Source organism: Poromitra crassiceps (assembly GCF_964638095.1).
Source record: "Poromitra crassiceps genome assembly, chromosome: 16".
Classification (NCBI taxonomy): Eukaryota; Metazoa; Chordata; class Actinopteri; order Beryciformes; family Melamphaidae; genus Poromitra; species Poromitra crassiceps.
In genome coordinates, this window is record NC_139645.1 from 15,881,077 (window position 1) to 15,903,240 (window position 22,164).

The 22,164-nt window shown below is 47.2% G+C and overlaps 2 protein-coding genes across 2 annotated transcripts in view; one reads left to right on the forward strand and one right to left on the reverse strand.

Annotated features, from left to right (window-relative positions):
• Positions 1-887: 887 nt before the first annotated feature.
• Positions 888-4,269, forward strand: dbx1a (developing brain homeobox 1a; the record flags this gene model as incomplete). The annotated part of the gene is made up of 4 exons (XM_083653076.1): positions 888-1,239; positions 1,335-1,436; positions 3,301-3,503; positions 3,973-4,269. 4 exons carry the CDS (start codon positions 888-890, stop codon positions 4,267-4,269), a joined length of 954 nt encoding a protein of 317 aa, XP_083509202.1.
• Positions 4,270-4,792: 523 nt separating this feature from the next.
• Positions 4,793-22,164, reverse strand: part of nav2a (neuron navigator 2a) — a gene marked incomplete at its 5' end in the record, with an annotated part of 855,299 nt that continues 837,927 nt past the window's right edge. Inside the window, 13 exons of the mRNA XM_083653159.1 lie at positions 4,793-8,748; positions 9,482-9,682; positions 10,720-10,838; positions 11,093-11,289; positions 12,043-12,114; positions 12,996-13,147; positions 13,345-13,580; positions 14,057-14,234; positions 14,481-14,576; positions 15,026-15,120; positions 16,590-16,764; positions 18,981-19,134; positions 20,529-20,701. Coding sequence (XP_083509285.1) covers positions 8,620-8,748; positions 9,482-9,682; positions 10,720-10,838; positions 11,093-11,289; positions 12,043-12,114; positions 12,996-13,147; positions 13,345-13,580; positions 14,057-14,234; positions 14,481-14,576; positions 15,026-15,120; positions 16,590-16,764; positions 18,981-19,134; positions 20,529-20,701 — 1,977 coding nt within the window. The 3' untranslated portion in view covers positions 4,793-8,619. The remainder of the gene's footprint in view (positions 8,749-9,481; positions 9,683-10,719; positions 10,839-11,092; positions 11,290-12,042; positions 12,115-12,995; positions 13,148-13,344; positions 13,581-14,056; positions 14,235-14,480; positions 14,577-15,025; positions 15,121-16,589; positions 16,765-18,980; positions 19,135-20,528; positions 20,702-22,164) is intronic.

Genomic DNA, 22,164 nt, shown 5'->3' on the forward strand with positions numbered 1-22,164 from the left:
CATGGTTAACAGGATCACGCGCGGGCGGGCACATGGCCGGCCCGGGCGCACACTTCTCTGTGCGCACCCGGCCTGCAGGCGCACTCAATGAAGACTTTGCACACACACAATCCCGTGATATTTAACACATCTGTTAAAGCGTTTTGATAGCAGAAATCCCTTTAAGACATTATTCCATGACGAGGGCCAGATTGAGTGTTGAGAATCCAATGAAACCCTATAGCCTACTGATTTACATTTGAGATACTGCGCACAGTGCGCAGCCTCCAACTATTGTCAAAGCAGAATATGAAATAGCCTATTTTATAACAATTTATTATAGCTGCAATTATGTGGTTTATCCTCAACGCCACTTGGCTTTAGTGATTGGCGTATATTGCAGTTTCTAACCGTAGGCAGCAACCGTTTTTATTTCATGCGTATAACCACAGAAAGAGCCTGAATGGGAAAGCTGCGTAAAGTCCTCATTAAAAATGCTTGAATGTGTAAAGATTGCTTTTTAATTAGCCCGCTTGTGTGTCTGCCAAACAAAACTAATTCCCTGGCTCTTAAAGGAAAGTGGTCAACATGCAAAATTGATGACTGTGCCTCTTTTGTGCACGGGACATTGTGTGTCGCTTGCTTATGAAGTCTAATGCAATCATAAATTGCGTTGTGTGGCCAATCAGCAGGCCGGGGACGCGGCATGAAAGAGACCCATGTGGAGAACTTTGTTGAGGCGCATTGTTGCGCCTGTCAGGCTGAAAGCAGGGCCGGGGGGGCGGCTGCTATAAAAGCCTTCCCCCAGCAGAGTGAGGGGACAGAGGAGTAGAGCCTTCACAGACAGTCTCTCCAGCTGACACACAGACACAGAGGAGTTCAATTCACATCGTTGTTGACCCGGGACCATGATGATCCCAAGCATGCTGGCGCCTCCCGCCCTGTACCCGGGGTTGTATCGGCCTTGTGCCGCCGCCCTGCCGCCTCTCTCCGCCTTCCCCGCGGCGCGCTCCGGCTTCCTGGTGGAGGACCTGCTGCGGATCAGCCGGCCCGCGGCGGCCTTTATGAACCGGACTGACTCGCTGCCCACAGCCACCACCACCACGCTGTCCTTCGGCGGCTGCGTGCCCGCGGAGCGCGCAATGGCCACCTGCACCGCGGTGACGCGCGATTCGTGCTCGCCGAAAACCATGAGCGGCAAAGATCCAACTTTTCTCAAGTTTGGAGTGAGCGCCATCCTGGCTCCTTCACCAAAGACTGGTGAGTAAAACAACAAAACAGTTGACTTGCTTCAGATTCATGTTTCTCTCTCCACGATTATTTCCTATAAACAGCTCTGCTCTCCCCCCCCACAGCCTCCTCCCACCCAACCTTCCACAGCCTGCACTCCAAGACCTTCCCCATCCCCTACTTTGACGGAGCCTTTCACCCCATATTCAGAGCGCCTTATCTACCAGGTAGGCTCGGCTTTTACGCACGCTATTTCTTGTGCTTAAATCTGCTTTTACGCACACCATTTCTACACTATTTCTTGGGCTTGGGTCTTTACAGAATCTGTCTTTAGCCTTTGGAATTCCAAGTAGTAGTCTAGACACATTGCATTTAAATGGAAAACACTGGCGGGTGTTGAGTTCAAGCTCATATTTTAACTGAAATAGCAGCCGCCTCGGGACATACAGCAAAAAAAAGAAGAAATCACTGTCTTATTAAGGGGGCCCGCTGACTGTGGCCCTTGCCCGGTCCCACCCACCCACCCCCTAATTAACCAATTATCCCAAATCGTCACGCTCTAAATTTGAGGCGGGGTGGCGAGTTAGTCTCCTCTTCTTCCCATTGGGGGGCGTTTTGGCATCTCCACGGCCCCGCGTTTTCCCACAGCTGCCGGGGGGCCACCGGGCAAAGCTTTCAGCACCATGACCAATTGGGTCAGCTCCCACCGGGCGAGCCACCCACACACCCCGGAGAGTGACTTTTACCAGGCGGGCCAAAGGCGTGGACCAGTCATGCACTAATTTCCCTATTAGGCGCCATTGAGTGTTTTCAATATTCTCACCAGACCACATAGCGCGGTGTTGTTCATGTGTTACACCGTATTTGGTGACCCACCAGATTCTGTGACCTGCAGTGTTTTAGGTCGGTTAGGTTTAGGCAGGAGGAGTGAGATGGTTAGGATTAGGGTAAGAATAGCAGAGCAGGCAGGGCACAGAATCTGATGGGTCACCAATAGGCTACAATGGAACCAAAATCTGTGCCCAACTAAATGTGTGATGCAAGGGGTTATGTTGCTGACTACAGTATTGCAGTGTGATCAAATAATGCTATTCTAACGGCTGCTGTCAAAAATGGTGAAATAATTGACACCCCCCCCCCTCAATAAGAAGCAATGTCACAGATTTCGATGGTCACAGATTTCGGTGTAACCCCCATAGCCTATGAGCCATAGGATACGTTACCTCCAGCGGTTGCTCTCTGTGCCCTAAACGCTCCTCGCTCTGTTCTCCAGCCGGCCCAATCAACGAGCCGAGATAAAGAATCATCTCTTTAAAAAGTCTATAAAGTCGCTAGTCCGTCTCTTTCATTCAGACACATGAGAATGGAGCTGGAGTCTTTTCATGCGCTCGAAAGCCTCAACAAAACAACTCGAGCAGCGTCCTCTATAGCTTTTCGTGTTCATTTAATGAAAATGATTTGAGGGTAGAAAAAAATGCGCCATGCCCCCACCTCTCTGCTGCCGACCCCCGCCCCCCCCACCCCCTGTTGGTCATCAGTATTCTGGTATGCAGTGGTGTTTAGTTTGAAAGTGTAAATCTCCTTTTGTTGCGATAATATATGGCCTTCGCCGCCTGTCCAGAGTCTTTTCTGCGTTAGTTCATTACTACACAATTACCGTTCACGGTTTATTAACTCCTCTATCCGCCCTCACGGGGTTCCTTAAAGGATATGCTACCTCTTTACCATACCAATGCTGCTGGGGACCGGCCAATGTGCTAATTAGTCACCTCGTGCCATTTCACTCAAAACGGAGACGGATTGCACGGTCCCAAAGGGGGAAAACATCCCATGATAACAGGTTGAAAAGTTTGGCCCCAAGGAGGAATCACTATGATATTTCCACGTATAGGGGCTTTTAGAGTGGGTCTCTGGTACTCAGCGGTGGATTTGATGAAGTGTTGTGGCGGTTTACTCTTATATTTTGTCTGTGGTCATTTTTAGCTGCAGGAAGGACTTATTGAAAACTTTCATGGAAGCAGTTTATTGTGAGTTGTTGACAATGAAAACAAAGCTAACTTGTCCTTCTTTCCTTAATGTGTTGTGTTGCAGCATCTTCCTCCGTGGTTCCCATCCCCGGGACCTTTTCATGGCCCCTGGCCGCCAGAGGGAAGCCCCGCAGAGGGATGCTGAGGCGGGCGGTGTTCTCCGACGTCCAGCGCAAAGCCCTGGAGAAAATGTTCCAGAAACAGAAATACATCAGCAAGCCCGACAGAAAGAAACTGGCGTCCAAACTGGGCCTGAAAGACTCCCAGGTAAAACATTGACCAAGGAGTCACAAGCCCTTGAAAACAAACGCGCCAGGTGTGCGTAAATTTGTGTGCCTAATTAGGGTAACCAAACCATGTATTACGCGCAGAAATTTGCGCAAGGGCGGACTTAGTGATTTGGGGGCCCCTATGCAAAGGCAAGCATGGGGCCCCCCTGAATCCCAACACCCTTCCTTTTTAATCCATCCTTCTATACATTACCTTCAAGTTGGGGTGAGCAAAGTATGCATGCAAGGACCTATTTCCCCCGCCTCTACAGCTGACTATTATTATTATTGTTATTATTATTATTATTATTATTATTAATATATAGATGCCTATCATTATAATCATCATCATTATTATTATTATTATTATGATTATTATATTTGTTCTCTCTGATGCAGTCATAAATACAATTAGCTTAAAGTCAAATGGCACAATACATTTTTTTCCTCTCTCTCTCTGTCTCCAGGTCAAAATCTGGTTCCAAAACCGCCGGATGAAGTGGAGGAACTCCAAGGAGCGTGAGCTGCTGTCGTCGGGGGGCTGCCGCGAGCAGACGCTGCCCACCAAAACCAACCCGCACCCGGATCTGAGCGACGTGACCGGCAAGAAGTCCTCCGCCGAGGAGGAGGAAGAGGAGGAAGAGGATGCGTTTGGCAGACAGAGGACGAGGCAGGCAGACTCCCACATGTCCTCAAGCCCCTCTCTCTCCAGCAAGCACTCGGACTTCTCAGAGTCAGACGAAGAAGAAATAACAGTATCTTAATTTATTAAAAAGCAAATATATAGAGATATAACACCATGCTTTTTTATACAAGACTGGCTGTAAAGCAAAAAATAACTGTATGTGACCCGGTTTGAAGAAGCTGCTTCCATGAAATTAGACCCAGAAACTCCACTGTTCCAAAAAAGAAAAGAAAACATTCACTCAGATTGTTTGCTCACAAAAACTCAACACAATATTTACTGGACGGGATCCGCCTCTGAGAAACAATTTGCTGTTTTGCACAGCTCTTTTCAATTGTACAGTATTTTGTACAATTTTGTATGGAAATTTTATGCCAAGAATATTGCGTTTTACTTTTACCTTGACTTTTAATAGAGTTGTTTATTGAAAAATGTAGCTATTGCGTCAATAATTTATATGAATTTGTTTAATAAGTATGTTGTATTATGTTGTATATATGTTTATTCACACTTTTTGTACAAATACCAAATAAAATTGTAAACAATGCATTGTCTGTTAAGTGTGTTTTGCACGGAGAAAGAAAAATAAGACCAAATTCAACCATAAATAACCATTAATTTTATTGAATCACAATAACTTAAGACTAGTACAGTGATATCAGATTTAATTCTGGAGCCCTGGACAGACCAGTGATGATAAACCGCATCACTCTGCTCTGGTGTAAAGAGACTGTACACAAAATACTCCCTTTCAAGTAGACCGTTACAAATCGGCTATAGAAAAAGTCATCAAAATGCTGCAAGGTAATCAACTATTTACAAAGGTATGTTACATGTAAAAAATGTACATAGCAAAAGAAGGCTAAACATTCATTGAGTTTGTGAGTATCTTAATAAATCAACACACTGGCCAAACGCTTTCACATCCGCACCGCTCCAAAGGCTCTCTGCGTTTTTGTGCTTCCACTGACCGTGCACTGAGCCCCGTTAAGATGCACTGACAACATATGGACATGCTGCTGTGTGCGTCTCATGTGGACATGCTGCTGTGTGCGTCTCATGTGGACATGCTGCTGTGTGCGTCTCTTGGCAGTGCTGGAAACCGCTCCGCACCTTCAGGTTTGGCTTCCATTTTGACATCAAAATGAATGTTGCATAGGATTGGTGGCAAAACACTGAAATGCAATGGAAGCCATGCTGGAAGGCAGGCAGGGCGAGGAGGAGGAGGGGGTGGGGGTGGGGGGGGGGAGTACAATATTCTCTGTTTTTCAAGCCACAGAAATGATGTCAAACCAAATTTTAACATTATTGTTCATCCACCAGTACGTTTTTACACCATTACCTCCAGTAAATCATCAGCCCAGTATCACTGCAAAGCGTGCAACGGACCCGCCAAGCCGGGGCAATCGTGGTCAGCTTCACGCCTAGGCAAGCCAAAGCATGACAAGTACAGTGTATAAAGGTGCTGCACCAGCAGGGGGCGCGCAGGACGGCGACATAACCACAGTCTCCTATTTAAATAGGCTAACTGTCGAGCAAGGGAGTGGTGTGGTTCACCTCCCGACCAGTGTTGCCAGATACAGCTAATGGTTTCCAGGCCAAATACTGAGCAAAAAGCAGCCAAAACGCACACAGAACCACCCAAAAAAATGCAGGTCTAAGGAAACAAGCAGGTCTGTAACCCCTGTACCCCCCCCCCCCCCCCCCCCCCTCGCACAATGGAACCCAAAACAGCCCAATCAGCAGAAAACCGCTCAATCTGGCAACACTCCTCACGACATGTGACCATTTTTAGCCCAGGCCCAAACCCAACCCCTAACCCCAACCAAGTTGTTTTACTTGCCTAACCTTAACCGAGTTGTTTTAGTTGCCTAAACCAAACCAAGTTGTTTTTGTGCCGATCGAGTGGTTGTCAGGACTGGGGCTTCCACCGGGGATTTCCCCCACCAGTGGAGCTGGCGAGACACAACCAGGAAGCCCGGGAGAGTCCCATGGCCAGTCCAGGAGACTCGCCCTGCGGCTCGCGGTAGCTCGGCTCGCGGGGCCGGGGCGCCGGTGGGACCGGGAGCAGCTGCGAGCTCTTCACGCTGGACTTGAGGCAAACGTGAAACTGACACCGCCCCCCCCCCCCCGGCGGGTGTACTCCACGCTTTGCCGTGATATCAGGTTGAAATTATTATATCACTATAAACAAAGCAGCATTATACACTAATTGTCACATAATTAATTCAACATGTTTGTTATGACAATTTTGTTCATCACAAAACACAATCAGAACAGACGACAAAGCATGGCAAAAAGCACAGGGTCGCAATCAAGGTTGATGACGAGGTATCAAATGAACACAATTTCATAACCTTCGACCCCCGACCTCATCGACACACAAAAGGTATTGTGATCTTCGAGCACCAAACAAATCTATGATTTTCTTCTTCTTCTTCTCGCTGGTTCTTTCAAATATGTACAGCAGCGACGTCTCAGCGCCGGGTCAAAGGTCAAACACGCATGCATACAGCTTCATCGCACCCGGCTGCTGGACGCGCTCAGGCAGAGGAGCCCTGTAAGGTTACAGCCGTTCAGACAAAAGAAACAAGTAGCTAATGCACATGGTCTGTTAGAAAAGAGTAAGGCATTGTTTCGTTCAGTCCAGTACCCAAAGAGAACGTGTGCTACAACAGCCTGTTGGGGCCAAGATGGAGGGTGAAGGGTGAACGCCAGAAACGGGAAGTTAAAAAAGTTGGACAACCTACTGTGAACGTTCTCTCTTCTACAGAGACAGAAGTAACTCGTATTTCAGGTGATCATCTCCAACTTTGTAAAGGTTTGAACTTTGAAGGATGACTCCATTAGTGTTCATTTTCCAGAGTGCTTCTCTCCCTTATAAACTTGTGGTGTGTGTGTGTGTGTGTGTGTGTTGTGTGTGGTGACCTGAAACCCATATCGTCTACATTTTGTGCATTGTAGCGGATGGGAGACCAGCTTTTTTATCGTCTTTAGGTCCGACTGATTTGTGCTTCTACATATTGAGGGGTAAAGACAGGGCTTGACTTATGATGAAAGATTCCCTGCCTACCAACACGAGGGTCGCAGGTTCGCGTCCCCCGCGTGTTACCGCCGGCTTGGTCGGGCGTCCATACAGGCACGATTGGCTGTGTCTGCGGGAGGGGGGAAGCCGGATTGAGGGGTATGTGTCCTGGTCGCTGCACTAGCGCCTCCACTGGTCGGTCGGGGTGCCTGTTTGGGGTGGAAGGGAACTGTCTGGGGGGAATTATAGCGTGATCCTCCCCACGTGCTACGCCCTGCCGGTGAATCTCCCCGCTGTCGGGTGAAAAGAAGCGGCTGGCAACAGAGCATGTGTCGGAGGAAGCATGGTGCTAGTCTACGGCTCTCCCCAGATCGGCAGAGGGTGGACCTGCGTCCGGGGCAGCACGGGGAAATTGGCCCTAGTAGAATTGGGGAGAAAAATGGGGGGGGGGGATACAGTTTGGAGGTGAGTTAAATGCGGGTGGTGTGAGGTACAGAAAAGCCCTTGAAAAAGCAAAAGCGATGTTGAGTGAGTGACGATAAGGTAGAAATCCACAGAAAGCATTGGAAAGAGAGAGAGAGAGGCATGCTGGCAAATGGGCTGAATATTCACTGGAATGACCCTTCTCTTCCATCCTCCCAGCAGCTCAGAGGGCCTCTGTCACCCTCTGCTGCCCGGTGCGGTGCACTGCAGCCGGGGCGTCCAGCCTGCTGGGTGGAGCTGGATGGTTTGGCTGGTGTGTGTGTGTGTGTGGTGGTGATGGTGACGCCTCATCCACAGAGACAGTAGATCATGATGATGATGAGGACGATGAAGAAGACGCGGGCCACAGCGGTGAAAAAATAGAGCAGTGCAGTAGAAACTGTTGTTGCCCGTTTTCTGAAATGCAGGTCTCTTTTATTTTATTTATTATTATTATTATCTTTTTCATATTTGGGTTACCCGCACCCAAATTAAGGTGGCTGGATTTTGTGGCATGAAATCATACAACAGTTGTTAGAAAAAGTTCCTCCTGAAATCAGCCCCGGTCACAGCGTGGACTCCAGAGAGGAATCTAGCAGCTCCTCCTGGTGCCTAGAGAGGAGTCTAGCAGCTCCTCCTGGTGGCTAAAAGCTGTCACAGCGTGGACTCCAGAGAGGAGTCGAGCAGCTCCTCCTGGTGCCTAGAGAGGAGTCGAGCAGCTCCTCCTGGTGCCTAGAGAGGAGTCGAGCAGCTCCTCCTGGTGGCTAAAAGCGGTCACAGCGTGGACTCCACAAAGGAGTCGAGCAGCTCCTCCTGGTGGCTAATAGCGGTCACAGCGTGGACTCCAGAGAGGAGTCGAGCAGCTCCTCCTGCTGGCTAAAAGCGGTCACAGCGTGGACTCCAGAGAGGAGTCGAGCAGCTCCCCCTGGTGGCTAAAAGCTGTCACAGCGTGGACTCCAGAGAGGAGTCTAGCAGCTCGTCCTGGTGGCTGTTGCTGTTGGAGTCCGTGCTGTCGTAGCTCTGTGGGCTGGAGGAGGTGGCTGCTTCCTTCAGACGCATGAGCATGTTCATCTGCAGGCAGAGACACAGAGAGCAGCAGTCAGACAAGCAGCTTCTCACCCTGACTGACTCTATCAAGTCTATGTATATACTGTAGCACTGAGTAAAATAGTTAAGACAAGACCAGAAAACAGTAAGACACAGTAAGACATTGAAACAATAAGAGATCAAAACACACACAATGAGGTGGGGGGAAAAAGGGGAAAAAAAAGATTATCGACATTCAGCAATGCGTCGCGCTACGAGTCGCGCAAGGTGCTTATACAGTATGCTTGTAAGAGGTTTTGTGCCTGGGATCCCACACAGGGGGGTCCTTGTTCAGTTGTTTAAGGTCAGAAATTAGATAAGAAATATATCCAAAATTAGGTCTTTCATTCATTTCTGACAGAAGAAGTTAGTAGGGGCTTTAGTTCATCCTGTATCGACTACTGTAACTCTGCCTCAATCAGAAGTTTCCATTTTCATATTTTACCAGTCTGTGATAGAGCTTTTGCAATCAGAGCCTCTAAACTCTGGAACAATTTACCGGAGGAAACAGTAACTAAAACGTTATGTTACTAAAGTTAATAAAAAAGTATATATTATATTAAAAAAAAATCGATCTCCTGTAAAGTCCTCACAGCTCTTTTTCATTTAGTTTTCTGTATCTGTATTTTTTTATTAAAGCACTTTGTAACTCCATTTTGAAAGGTTTGAGGATGATATAAAACATTATGCTTCTTCCTCTCTGTGTGTTTTGCCTCACCAGCGGGTCTGCGTCGCTGTCGCTCTGCGGAGGCTCCTTCCTGACTCCCTCTCTGGGCGCCGAGTAGCCGTCGAACCCCACGTCCTCCGGGCGGAGCTGCAGCAGCGGCGGCCAATCAGCCGGAGGGGGCGTGGCCGACCAGGGGTAGGTGTCAATCACCCACTGAGCCGGATCCTCCCACGCTGCCCGGCGGCCGTACAGCTGCAGAGAGAGAGAGAGAGACACGCTGCTGTGAGACTAAGTACACAAGGGCGTCACTTTGTGTTGAAGTGGTGGGGAGGACATGTCACCTATGGCCACACCACAATTTGGAGGTTTTGGGGTTGAGCCTCAGATGAAAGCTTGGACTTTGAAGATCTTCTCATGTGAAGACTGAAAAGCTGTGACAGAAATGACTTGACCTCGTGAGACAACAGTGGCTCACAGAGTTTGACAGATGCATGAGAGCTTTGAGGTTGTGGGTTCCAGCCTCAGTCAGTTACAGAGTTCTGAAAGTGGACAGCCCAGACGAAAGACTGAACAGCATCACTGTTGGCATCTTACAGTCAGCAGCTTATCATGTGAGCATTTCTGATGCCAGAGTCTGATGCAGGGATTGAACGAACAACCTTCTGCACCACATCCCTATGTTCTGGGTGAGCTACAGTCCACTTCCTCTGGCATAGAGCTGGGCAAAATTATGGATGAAAAATCACATCTCAGTATTTTTAGGCTGAACGGTGATACACGATATCTGTATTTTCTAAAAGTGGGCTAAATGTTCAGTTGTAAGTCAAAGCCACATGTGAGATGTAGAGCTGGGCGATATGTACAAAATCAAATATCACAATATTTTTAACCAAATACCTCCATATTGATGTTTGTCCACAACCTAAAGATATTCAGTTTACTGTCATAGGACTAAAGAAACCAGAAAATATTCACATTTAGCTGGAATCAGAAAATCCTGACTTAAAAAAAATCAAAATCAAAATCAAAATCAAAATACAGTAGTTGGCAAATAATTTAATATCTGACAACTAAATGGTTAGTTGATTAATCATTACAGCTCTAGTAACTAATTAACCTGGGTGAAAACAATGTCTTTGGCAGAGGTAACAATGTTCTGGGAGTGTGCATGTGTGTGTGTGTGTGTGTGTGTGTGTGTGTGCAAGGTTGTGTGCGTGCGTGTGTGTGTGTGCACATGTGTCTGTGTGCACATGTGTGTGTGTGTGCGTGCGTGTGTGTGTATAGGTTACCTGCAGCCCCTCTCTCACTGCCTCCAGCATGTAGGGGATGATGGAGTAGTTCCAGAGGTCAGTGAACCAGACCCTGGAGCCCTCCACGTCCATGGGACAGGACAGGAAGAGGCGCGGCCCTGCAGGGCGCACAGCAGACAGGTAAGACAAGGGTTTGGTCTACATCCGCTTTAAAGGATGCGTTTGGTGACTTTGGACCTACATATAATTAGTCACAAGTCATTTTAAGGACATGGTCTTTTTAAGGACTGTATCAATACATGTTAATTTGAACCTTTACACTAGTCTCCCCTGATTGAATTATATATAGGTCCAAAATCTCCAAACGTATCCTTCACTAACTGATCTTTGTAGATGTGTCTCTCCTACTTACCGATGGTGACGTCGGAGGAGCTGTGCGCCTCCAGGAAGCGGTTGAGGTGGTGCCAGACTCGAGGGATCCAGTCGATGATCTTCACCAGCTCCAGGTTACGCATCCGGCTGCCGATCTCCGTCTCTATCAGCTTCCTCCTCAGGTAGCGACCCAGGAAGCCTTTCACTGGCTCCATGTGATTGGCACACAGCACCCACCTGATCAGAAGAGGCGTGTCAATACTGCAGACATATTTTACCTTCTACCAAGAGGTGTGACCAAGTCAACTTCACTCGAGGTCCAAGGCAAGTCTCAAGTCTTCAGTTTCAAGTCAAATCTCAAGTCTAAATCTAGAGCACAAAGTCAAGTCGGAACAAAGCGAGAGTCTCGTATCAATTTATTATCTTAAAGAAAATTTAATATCTCGGACTTGCAATATGCAATAAGCCTGCAATATGCAGTAAGCCCTGATGAGCCTGACCTCTGATGAAGACCTACAGTATGGTCACAATGCGTTGGTCATTTTAAATCTTTTTTTTGGCATGTTAGAATAAAGGCATTTTAATTACACCAACTCACAGTGTGCCTTGGATTCTGTTTGAAGTCAACCTGCATTTCTTACATTTGACCAAGATACCACTCATGCAAGGATTATCTTCACAAAATGAAATAAGCATGCAATATAATAGGATAGAAACTTGCTAAGAGCATCATGGGTTTGATTTCTGTCATCAAAGTACAAGTCAAAATGAAGTCCCAAGTCACCAGAACCCAAGTCACCAGAACCCAAGTCAAGCCAAGTCTCAAGTCTTCTGTTCATGCATCAAGTCAAGGCTCAAGCTATAAAACTGTGACTTGAGTCACAACACCTCTGCCTCCTACCTACCTGTATTATTTGGAGTAAATACAATCTTCCAGTACATTAAACAATCTATTGTTGACTATGGAGGAGGTGGCGAGCAGCAGTTTACCTGAAGTTGTGGTGCAGCTGCAGGTTGGGGGCGGAGGATGTGGCTTGGCTCATGGTGCCGATGATGTACGGGCTGAGAGGTAGAGAAAACACACCGATCATCACCTGCTCTGATCACATGATCGCCTGATCTGATCACATGATCACCTGATCTGATCACATGATCACCTGATCTGATCACCTGATCTGATCACCTGATCACCTGATCTGATCACCTGATCACCTGATCTGATCACCTGATCACCTGATCTGATCACCTGATCTGATCACATGATCACCTGCTCTGATCACATGATCACCTGCTCTGATCACATGATCACCTGATCTGATCACATGATCACCCGCTCTGATCAAACAGTTTGAATGCAATGGTTCAAGAAATAGTTTGCTTTCAACTGATAATAATCAAAGAAAGAAAAACAAGTTTCATTTGGTTAACTTCCCAAATTCTGATGATCAACTTTTCTTGTATAGCACCTTTCATACAGAAAATGCAACCAAGTGCTGCACAATTAAGCAATATATTTAAAACAAATAAAAGAGTGTAAAAAGAAAATTACAGATCAAGTTTTCAGTTATCAAAAAAAGAAAAAATGTTTGCTTTCACAATCAAAATACCATTTCCTTGTGATTTTAAGTAATAATACCCCCCCACCACCGCCACCAATGCAGGTCTTGGGACAGTAGCTAAACAACATGGCTGCTAAGCAGCATTATGGTGTGAGGGGTAATTTATGGTTAGCATATTAAAAATGAAATTAACTGTCACTGGTGTGAGTTTTTCAGGTATTTTATGACTCTTTGAACATGTCTCAGCCAGTCAGAAACAAGTTATCCATTGCGTGGTAGTACTGTATGTGTGTATGTATGTGTATGTGTGTGTGTGTGTGTGTGTGTGTGTGTGTGTGTGTGTGTGTGTGTGTGTGTGTGTGTGCGTGTGTGTGTGTGACTGACCAGCGCTGGTACTTGCTGTTGAACAGGCCGTTGAAGATCTCTCCCAGTGAGCTGACATGGTGCAGGTTGTCCAGGATGACGACCTGCGGGCCTTCTGACCCCAGATCCCCTACACACTGCTCCGCCAGGCTGGACAGGTACTGACGCAACTCCTGAGAGAGAGAAAGAGGGAGAGAGAGAGATAGAGAGAGAGAGGGAGAGAGAGGGAGATAGAGAGAAACAAACAGAGCAGATATTTTACTAAAATATTAATTGAAAAAAACCTGTTGACTCACTTGATGGATAAGAAATGGTTTTACAGTTTATGATTCATCACAACATTTACAGCAGTATTCAAATGACAGCTCACCTTGCTGGACTTGTGGTCCACGTTGAAGGTGACGATGGCGTGCGGGCTGATTGGCCGGCCCTCTTGCAGCAGCAGGTGTCGGGACAGCTGATTGGCCAGGTGAGTCTTGCCGGTGCCGCTGGGTCCAGACAGGATGACCCGCCGGTGGTCCCTCAGCAGAGACACGTAGCGCTGCAGCATGGGCTTAGGGATCAGCGTGTCGAACACCAGAGAGTCCACGCTCTCACTGCTGACACCTGGTGGGCACATTTAGATATCTTCATCAGTGTCTGGCAACTTACTCAGGACATGTAATCGGTTACTTATGACTTCTTTAAAAAGTAATACAATTAGTTTACTTATTACTTGGTATCAAAAGTAATTAGTTACGTTAGATTGCCAGTTCGACGCCCGAGCATGACACGTTGTGTTTTTAATTTCGTTTTTAACCCCAATCCAAACCCATAACCCTAACCTTATCCAAGTAGGTTTGTTGCCTAAACCTAACCAAGTTGCTTTACTTACATAAACATAACCAAAGTTGTTTTATTTGCGTTTAACGTTGGAAAGGCAGCAATGTTTTCAAATTAACCGCCGCTTTGTTTCAAATTTACGTTGAGATTGTAGATGTAAAATGCCAACGTATTTTGGTTCAGAAATGTTCATATACCAAAAACGTACATTGCTGACATTTGATTTTGGCGTCTGGGTTGGATGAGTTGGCGGCCGGTACCTTTGAGCTGGATGTTGATGGTGTTGCTGTCTCCCACCAGGTAGCCACAGGGCAGCAGCTCGGGCGTGTGGGCGGAGCCCGGGGTGCTGAGGCGGTGGATGTCTCCGATGTTGTAGCCCTCCACGCTGTCTGAGCTCAGACCCAGCTGGGTCACCGGGTCCACGTGGGTGATGTACTCCTGCGGGACACGGGACGGACGTTTAGGCATCCGAAGGAATTAAAAGTCATCAAAAATAATAACCGCAATTTATGCGGCTGGAAACGAAGAAAATAGTAAGACAGCTTTATTTGTATATCACATTTCATACACTGAGGCAATTCAAGGTGCTTTACAGAGTCATAAAAACTACAGGAAAGGTGATAAAAACTACAGGAAAGGTGATAAAAACTACAGTAAAGGTAAAAAAACGAGTGGGTGTTTTACCTTGAAAAGGCGTCGCACCACTCCGTCCAGGACGTCCCACTTGGTTTTACCGCTCACACCGATGCAACCGATCAGGAAGTCACGGGGCCGGCCCTCCTGCGTGCCGAGGGGAGAGAGCAGCCGGGTTTAGAGACCACAAGTCTGGTTGTTATGGTACCAGTGTGAATCAAAGGTCTCTAGGGAAACACGGTAGGGATGCACCGATTGCAAAATTCTGTGCCGATAAAACAATTGATCAATTTGGCCGATACCGATGTGTTTTTTTACGACTTTTGTGACAGGGAAACAAATACATCTTCATATAAACAAATAACTGACCTGTTTTAAAGTCTTTTGAGCCCCTCATCACACTATCGTTGAATGAGCACAAATTCAATCATACTGTAAGTTAATTATGAAACAAACAACAAATGATGTGACCCAACTGATAGGCCAATCGCTTTTTTGCCGATGGCCGATTGCAGTCAACAAGGCCAATATCGGCCGATACCGATATACGGTGCATCCCTAAAACACGGAGTCCGTCCTGAGCGCAATGGACTCACCTCTGCCCACTTGCTGTCCTCCAGACTGACCACGATCTTGACATGTCGTCCCTCCTTTCTCATCGCTCCCTCTCCGGTGTCGTCCAGCAACATGTCTGACAGACAGACAGACAGACAGACAGACAGACAGACAGACAGACAGACAGACAGACAGGCGTGTAAACATATTTATCCATTACATTGACCATGACTGTTAACCTGACATTGCCAGATTGTTGGTGACACAGAAGGAAAAAATAATAATCTCATGACTGAGAATATTTGTCAGCTCTGCTTTGATGTAAAATAGCCATTTATATAGTTATTGTTACATATAGACATATGTTTGTAGGGACACCTACAGTAGTGGTGCCTTGATGGATGTACATGTATGATGTTGTATGATGTAGGATGTTGAATGTGGGTGTGTGAATGGGAGCGGTGCTCTGTTGTTGTGGAATAAAGACTACCAGACTGAAACAGGTATCTTATAGAATAGGATAGGTGTGATGTTTCGGATGGGAAGATGTCTGGAGATATCTGTGTGTTTTCCACCGTCTCCAACACACACACGCACGCGCAAGCACACACACACACACACACACACACGCACACGCGCGCGCACGCACACGCACACGCACGCATATACAGTACACACACCAGAGAAGATCCTCTCTCCTTTTTCTGTGGATCTACACTGATCTCATCCAGTCTGCTGCCTCTCTGGAATCCAAACAACGCAAGTCTACTGTAGTGACAGACAGGTTTAACCCCTTTACACAGCTCAGCCAATCACAACCCCTGCGTTACACAGCTCAGCCAATCAAAGCAAAGCATTACACAACTCAGCCAATCAGAACAAAGCAAACAATTCCCATGACATTTCCAAAATCGTTTTGCTGATCATTTTACATTTCGCAGGCGTAGGAACCTGCTTAACGTCTCATTCATAAAGTCACATAACTCTAGCAGAGACCTACGCCGACTGTGGCACCAACCTGGTGCCGCGTCTATGTGCCGACAGGCCGCAGTGCCGACAGGTCGCAATGCCGATAGCCCACAAGCAGAACCAGCTGAGCGAGGCGGCGTGCAGCGTGTCGGTGGAGCTATACCTCTCCCAGCCCCCACGCCAAACTTAACCTCCCCCCATGCCTAAACCTAACCTCCCCCAGACCCTAACCCAAAACCTAACCTCCCCCAGACCCTAACCCAAAACCTAACCTCTCCCACCCCCACGCCTAAACCTAAGGTCGGCATTGCGGGTGGTCGGCATAGCAGGTGGTCGGCATAGCGGGTGGACCCCCACCAACCTTGGGTTGTGTCAAAAATAGTTGTAATTGTTTTTAAGTGAATCTCTTTCTTTATGTTTATTAGAACTTTCAATTTGAACAAGTGTAACACTGAAATGTGGTTGGGGAAACAGAGCTCACCTGGTGGTGAGGTTGAGGCTGAGAGAGAGAGTGTGTGTGTGTGTGTGTGTGTGTGTGTGTGTGTGTGTGTGTGTGTGTGTGCGTGTGCGTGCGTGCGTGCGTGCGTGCGTGCGCGTGTGTGTGTGTGTGTGCGTGTGTGCGTGTGTGAGGCTCACCCAGGCTGGTGGACTCGCTGGTGGTGAGGTTGAGGCTGTGCTGGGCCAGGCTCTGCCCATACGTGTGTGTGTGCTGGGGGGGCGAGGACGAGATGGAGGCCTGGGAGCCTGTCCTGCTGCCCACCGTCTCCAGCTTCAGACGGTCGTTCTCTGTCTTCAGCTTCTCGATTTCCACCTGCACGCACGCACGCACGCACGCACGCACACACACACACACACACACACACACACACACACAGAGACATAAATTGGATCTCTATGTAATACACAAACATTTTGGAAAAGAAGCAGTTTGAGGATGTACACATTTAACATTGTTTGTGTGTGTTCTTTGTGTGTTATTTTAAACATATGTTAACACGTTCACTGCCAATGACGTATTAATACGTCAAAAAAAATCCAACGGTTGACTGCCAATGACGTATTAATACGTCAAAAAAATGTTTTTTTTTTTTTGACCGTGGGATGTGCATCTAACCCTTTTACATCTCTTATATAAATATTGGAGCCACCGAACGTGTACAACCCATTCCACCGACCCACTAAGTGGCGACAGTGCTCTCCTGACTAGAGGAAGGCAAGCAAAAAGCAGTGTGAGGAAGCCATTCTCATGAAAATGGATTGGCGAAAACGCTTTCGTTTTCGCGCTGATTGCTGGCGGTGCGGGATTGCAAATTTGCATAATAGATTACGGGTGGAACACACTTTGAAACACGCAGCATAAATATGACCAGAATCGCAAAAGCTTCATCAAAGCTCTCAACCGAAACTCCAAGAAACGAGCGAGCCCATCCAGACTTGCCCAGCGGCCGCCAGCAGACAGGCACAGTAGCAGCAAAGCAGTGAGCCTGGTGACGCGAGGTTACAGCAGCAACAGAAACGAGCTTGTGACACGCCCGTTGCAGCCAAGAAGAACACACACGGAGGGAGGAGTTTGAAGGAGAGGGGTGTTTCCTGCTGTTATGGAGGAAATGACTGTTCAAAACTATTGTTTAGATGTCTGACGTCTTACTGATGCCAAAAATGAATGGTTAAAGTGACTGTTCTATCGAATTTCACAAAAAGCCGTTTATCTCAGAATAGATTTTCAGACGCTGAAACCATGCTGTATTCAACTGCTAATGCTTACATAACTACTAACTCTACAAACTAACTCTTTTAGACAGAGAAAGCACACATTCTATTAGTTCTTTTGAGATATTGTGTGTTCACAAAATCCTAACAGAAACGAATCCTCGGCTCTTGAAAGATGAGCCAGAATCCTCAAAAAAAAAACTTGGCAGAAGCTAACTACAGTATTGAAAAACGGCTGGCAGTGAATGTGTTAATAGAAATACATTTGAAAACAACATGTTGTTATTAACATATCGTGAACTGAGACATATCAGAGGGAGAAAGGGTCATGGTTGGGCACCTTTCAATATGGTGGAACAGGAAATGAATGTGTGCTTGAGGTGTGGTCTTTGTTCCCAAACCTTAGTTATAATAACAACTTCATTCAGTGCATCATGTTGTATTATATTTTACATCTCACTACTAGAATACGGCTCACTCTTATAAGAAGGCGGAGGGGTTCTGCGCGGTGCACGGCGCGCAGAGCATGCTGGGAATGAGCACGTGACCTATAAATTAGCAATATTTCTAGCAATAATAATAATAAGCGTACTAACAACAACAACAATAATAATGAATGAACATGTCTGCCCTTTTGCCCATCAGCAACAAAATGCATCATCACTTCATCAGAATCAGACCAGTGGCATCTGAGGTTTCATGTTGAAATTTTAAGATTTGACCTTAAGCGCCCCCATCAGGCCAACCAGTGTTATGTTTTGAACACTGATACTGATGATCATGTAGCACTTTGTGAAGAACTGCTACAACGTATCAAAATGTCTTCACTGGAATGCAGTTCATCAACACCAGTGCAGTGCTTCTCAACGTGTGGTCCAGGGACCACCAGGGGGCCTTTAGGGGACTTCTGGGGGGTCCCCAGCAAACTGATGAAATGTTCAACTTCACCATTATTTAATTTAAGAGAAGTGAACACAACTACAGAATGTAGAATAATTGTCATCATAGTTTCTCTCTTACCTACACTACAGATCAGAAATCTGGACAAAATTATATTATCAAACAATAAAAAATATCCTCAGGTTTCTCATCAAATGGGGGTCTGCAGCACTAATGTGGACTATATTAGGGGTCCTTGGTGTGAAAAAGGTTCAGAATCACTGGTCTAGTATTCACTTAGCCTGGGTAAACCCAGCCTCCACGTGACGTCTGGTTTGCAGAGTTTCAGTAGAAACCATTTGTTGCTATTTGCTTGCGTGTGTGTGTGCACACGTGTGTGTGTGTGTGTGTGTGTGTGTGTGTGTGTGTGTGTCTGACCTGCATGCGGTTCATGGCCTCCCTCAGCTGGTCCAGCTGGTGGGCGGAGCTTAGCGCCTCCAGCCTGATGTCTGTGAGCTTCATCTCCTTCTCCCTGAGCTCGCTACGGAGCTGCATCACCGCCTCGGCCTCGCTGTCCAGACACTCTGACAGCCTGCGCACACACACACACACACACACACACACGCACGCACACACACACACACACACACACACGCACGCACGCACGCACGCACGCACGCACACACACACACACACACACGCACGCACGCACGCGCACACACGCACACACAGATTCACACGCACACACACACACACACACACACACACACACATACACGTACGCACGCACACACACGCACACACACACGCGTGCAAAAGAAATACAGCATAATAATGGTAAGGGGACTTTGTTGTTTGGTGAACAAATCTCATCACTTTCAATCTAAGTCATTTACACAAACATCAGATCTCAAGTCAAGTCAGTCTTTAGAAACCTTTTCAAGTCATCAAAGTACTAGTCTCGCTGGCCAGTCTCCTCTCCCTTCCGTCGGAGGCATCTGGCGCCGCACGTCTCCATAACTGGGATAAACCCTCCCCTGCTCTACTCTGCTCTCTCATTGGAGGGACTGTTTCGGTGGCAGCCGGATGTCCGCTCCCGACTTATTACAAACTCTGTCATTGGCTCCGACCATGTCAATCAGAGCGGCTTCCGCTCCCTCCTCCCTGTGTGTCGCTGTAAACAGTGCCCTGCTGCCTCAGTGAAAACAACAACGCTAACTAGCTAGCAAGCTAACGGCAGAAACCTACACGCTAGCTCGTTGCTACACGCTGAAAACAGCAAGTTGGATTGTTTGAAACTATTTTCCAAGGGCACTGCCGCTAAGCGCCGCCCATCGCAATCCCACTATGGAGACCTGCGGCGCCAGACTCCTCGGACGGAAGGGAGAGGAGGCTGGCCAGCGAGACTATCAAAGTACAAGTCCAAAGTTGTGTACGTACAGTGTGTTGGAGTGTATATACAGTGTGTTGGAGTGTACGTACAGTGTGTTGGAGTGTATATACAGTGTGTTGGAGTGTATATACAGTGTGTTGGAGTGTACGTACAGTGTGTTGGAGTGTATATACAGTGTGTTGGAGTGTATATACAGTGTGTTGGAGTGTATATACAGTGTGTTGGAGTGTATATACAGTGTGTTGGAGTGTATATACAGTGTGTTGGAGTGTACGTACAGTGTGTTGGAGTGTATATACAGTGTGTTGGAGTGTACGTACAGTGTGTTGGAGTGTATATACAGTGTGTTGGAGTGTACGTACAGTGTGTTGGAGTGTATATACAGTGTGTTGGAGTGTATATACAGTGTGTTGGAGTGTATATACAGTGTGTCAGAGTGTACGTACAGTGTGTTGGAGTGTATATACAGTGTGTTGGAGTGTACGTACAGTGTGTTGGAGTGTATATACAGTGTGTTGGAGTGTACGTACAGTGTGTTGGAGTGTATATACAGTGTGTTGGAGTGTATATACAGTGTGTTGGAGTGTACGTACAGTGTGTTGGAGTGCGTGCTCCTGAGCATGTGGCCGGCTTGCGTGGAGCCGTTGTGGGGCAGTTTGGGCGAGGAGGGCAGGGACGAGTCGGTCATCTCCTCGATGTCCGAGTGGGAAGAGGCCGACTTGGGCGACTTCTTCTTGCTGAACGCCTGCTTGAAGGAGCTCCGCAGCTGCAGGAGGAGAACAACACACAGGAGGAGAGGGGAGTTTGTGAGGATACAGAGAACACAACGCAGAGGAGGAGGAGGAGGGACTTTGTGAGGATACAGAGAAGATAGGCTGAGAGGGAGCAGAGAGCTGGGAGGAGTGGAGGGAGAGAGCTGTGAAAAGGTGCAAAGTGAGTAAGAGACAGTGCAAGAAAGGGACGTAGGGGACAGGTCGTCTTATGACTTGGGGGACGCTCATAAGAGACGTGGACCAGGGGGAAGCGGTGCTGGAGAGGAAAGGAAGGGCACTAGAGGGCAGCAGAGGAGAGGAGGAAAGGGACAGAGGTTAGTAACCTACACAGTGCAGCCAGGGTTGGTTAGGCTAACAGTTAAGCTAACGGCTGCTAGCTTTGTTTTTGCACAGCCTAGCGTTCTTCTTACCTCATGGACCTGCCACATGAAGCGAAGCAGGGGAAGACACAGAGAGACAAAACAGGACATGTTCATATGGGTCTGAGTGGGGAGTAGGGAGTGTTGGGGAAACTACTTTAAAACTACCAAACTACAGTACTAGCTACTATCACAATGAAACTTAGTTAAACTACATCTTATCTACTCTCAACAAAACGCAGCTTGTCAGACTGAAACTACTTTCAAAAAGTAGTTCAACTACATCCAACGTACGTCACGGGAAATGATCGAATCTCATATTGTTACACGGAGGTACAACTGAACTGACACTGAGTGAAGTGTAGGTGTGTTTGATTTAGGGACTATGGCATTGTGCCATGTTGTATGGCAAAAAAAAATCATGAGATTGCTATGAATATGTAGTTTGTAGTTAACTACCTAAACTACATGACCCAAAGTAGTTAATTACTGAAAAAGTGACTGAGATTTGAACATAGTTAAATTACCACCCAACTACTGCAGATTGAACAACATGTAGTGAACTACTCCCCAACACTGAGTCTGGATTCTCCGACAGCGATACATCCGATGCTACTCGTTTCGAGCGCCTGGCAGCTGCAGCCCGCGTGACATCCTCCCAACCGCCATCAGATGCCGGCGGGTCTTTTAAGATCGAAGCCCCTATATGCCCCCCTCCTCCCCATACCTGGCCACCTGCACTGATACGCTCCACCTGTGGGGTCTCCTCATCTACACACACACACTGACAGCTGGAGCCCCTCTACACACACGGGGGGGGGGGTTGTTTATTATCACTGCAACTTAAAGCAGGAAGTCTAGATGTACCAAAGCACACGGTTTTACAACGTGCCACAAAGCATCCTACTGCTGCCATGTTACTATGATACCAGGGAGGACCGCAGCTACCACAAGACCGATCTAGTCTACGGGACAACACGGATACCGTCCTAGTCCGTTCTAGTCTACGGGACAAGACAGAGAGCGTTCTAGTCCGTTCTAGTCTACGGGACAACACGCAGACTGTTCTAGTACATTCTAGTCTACGGGACAACACA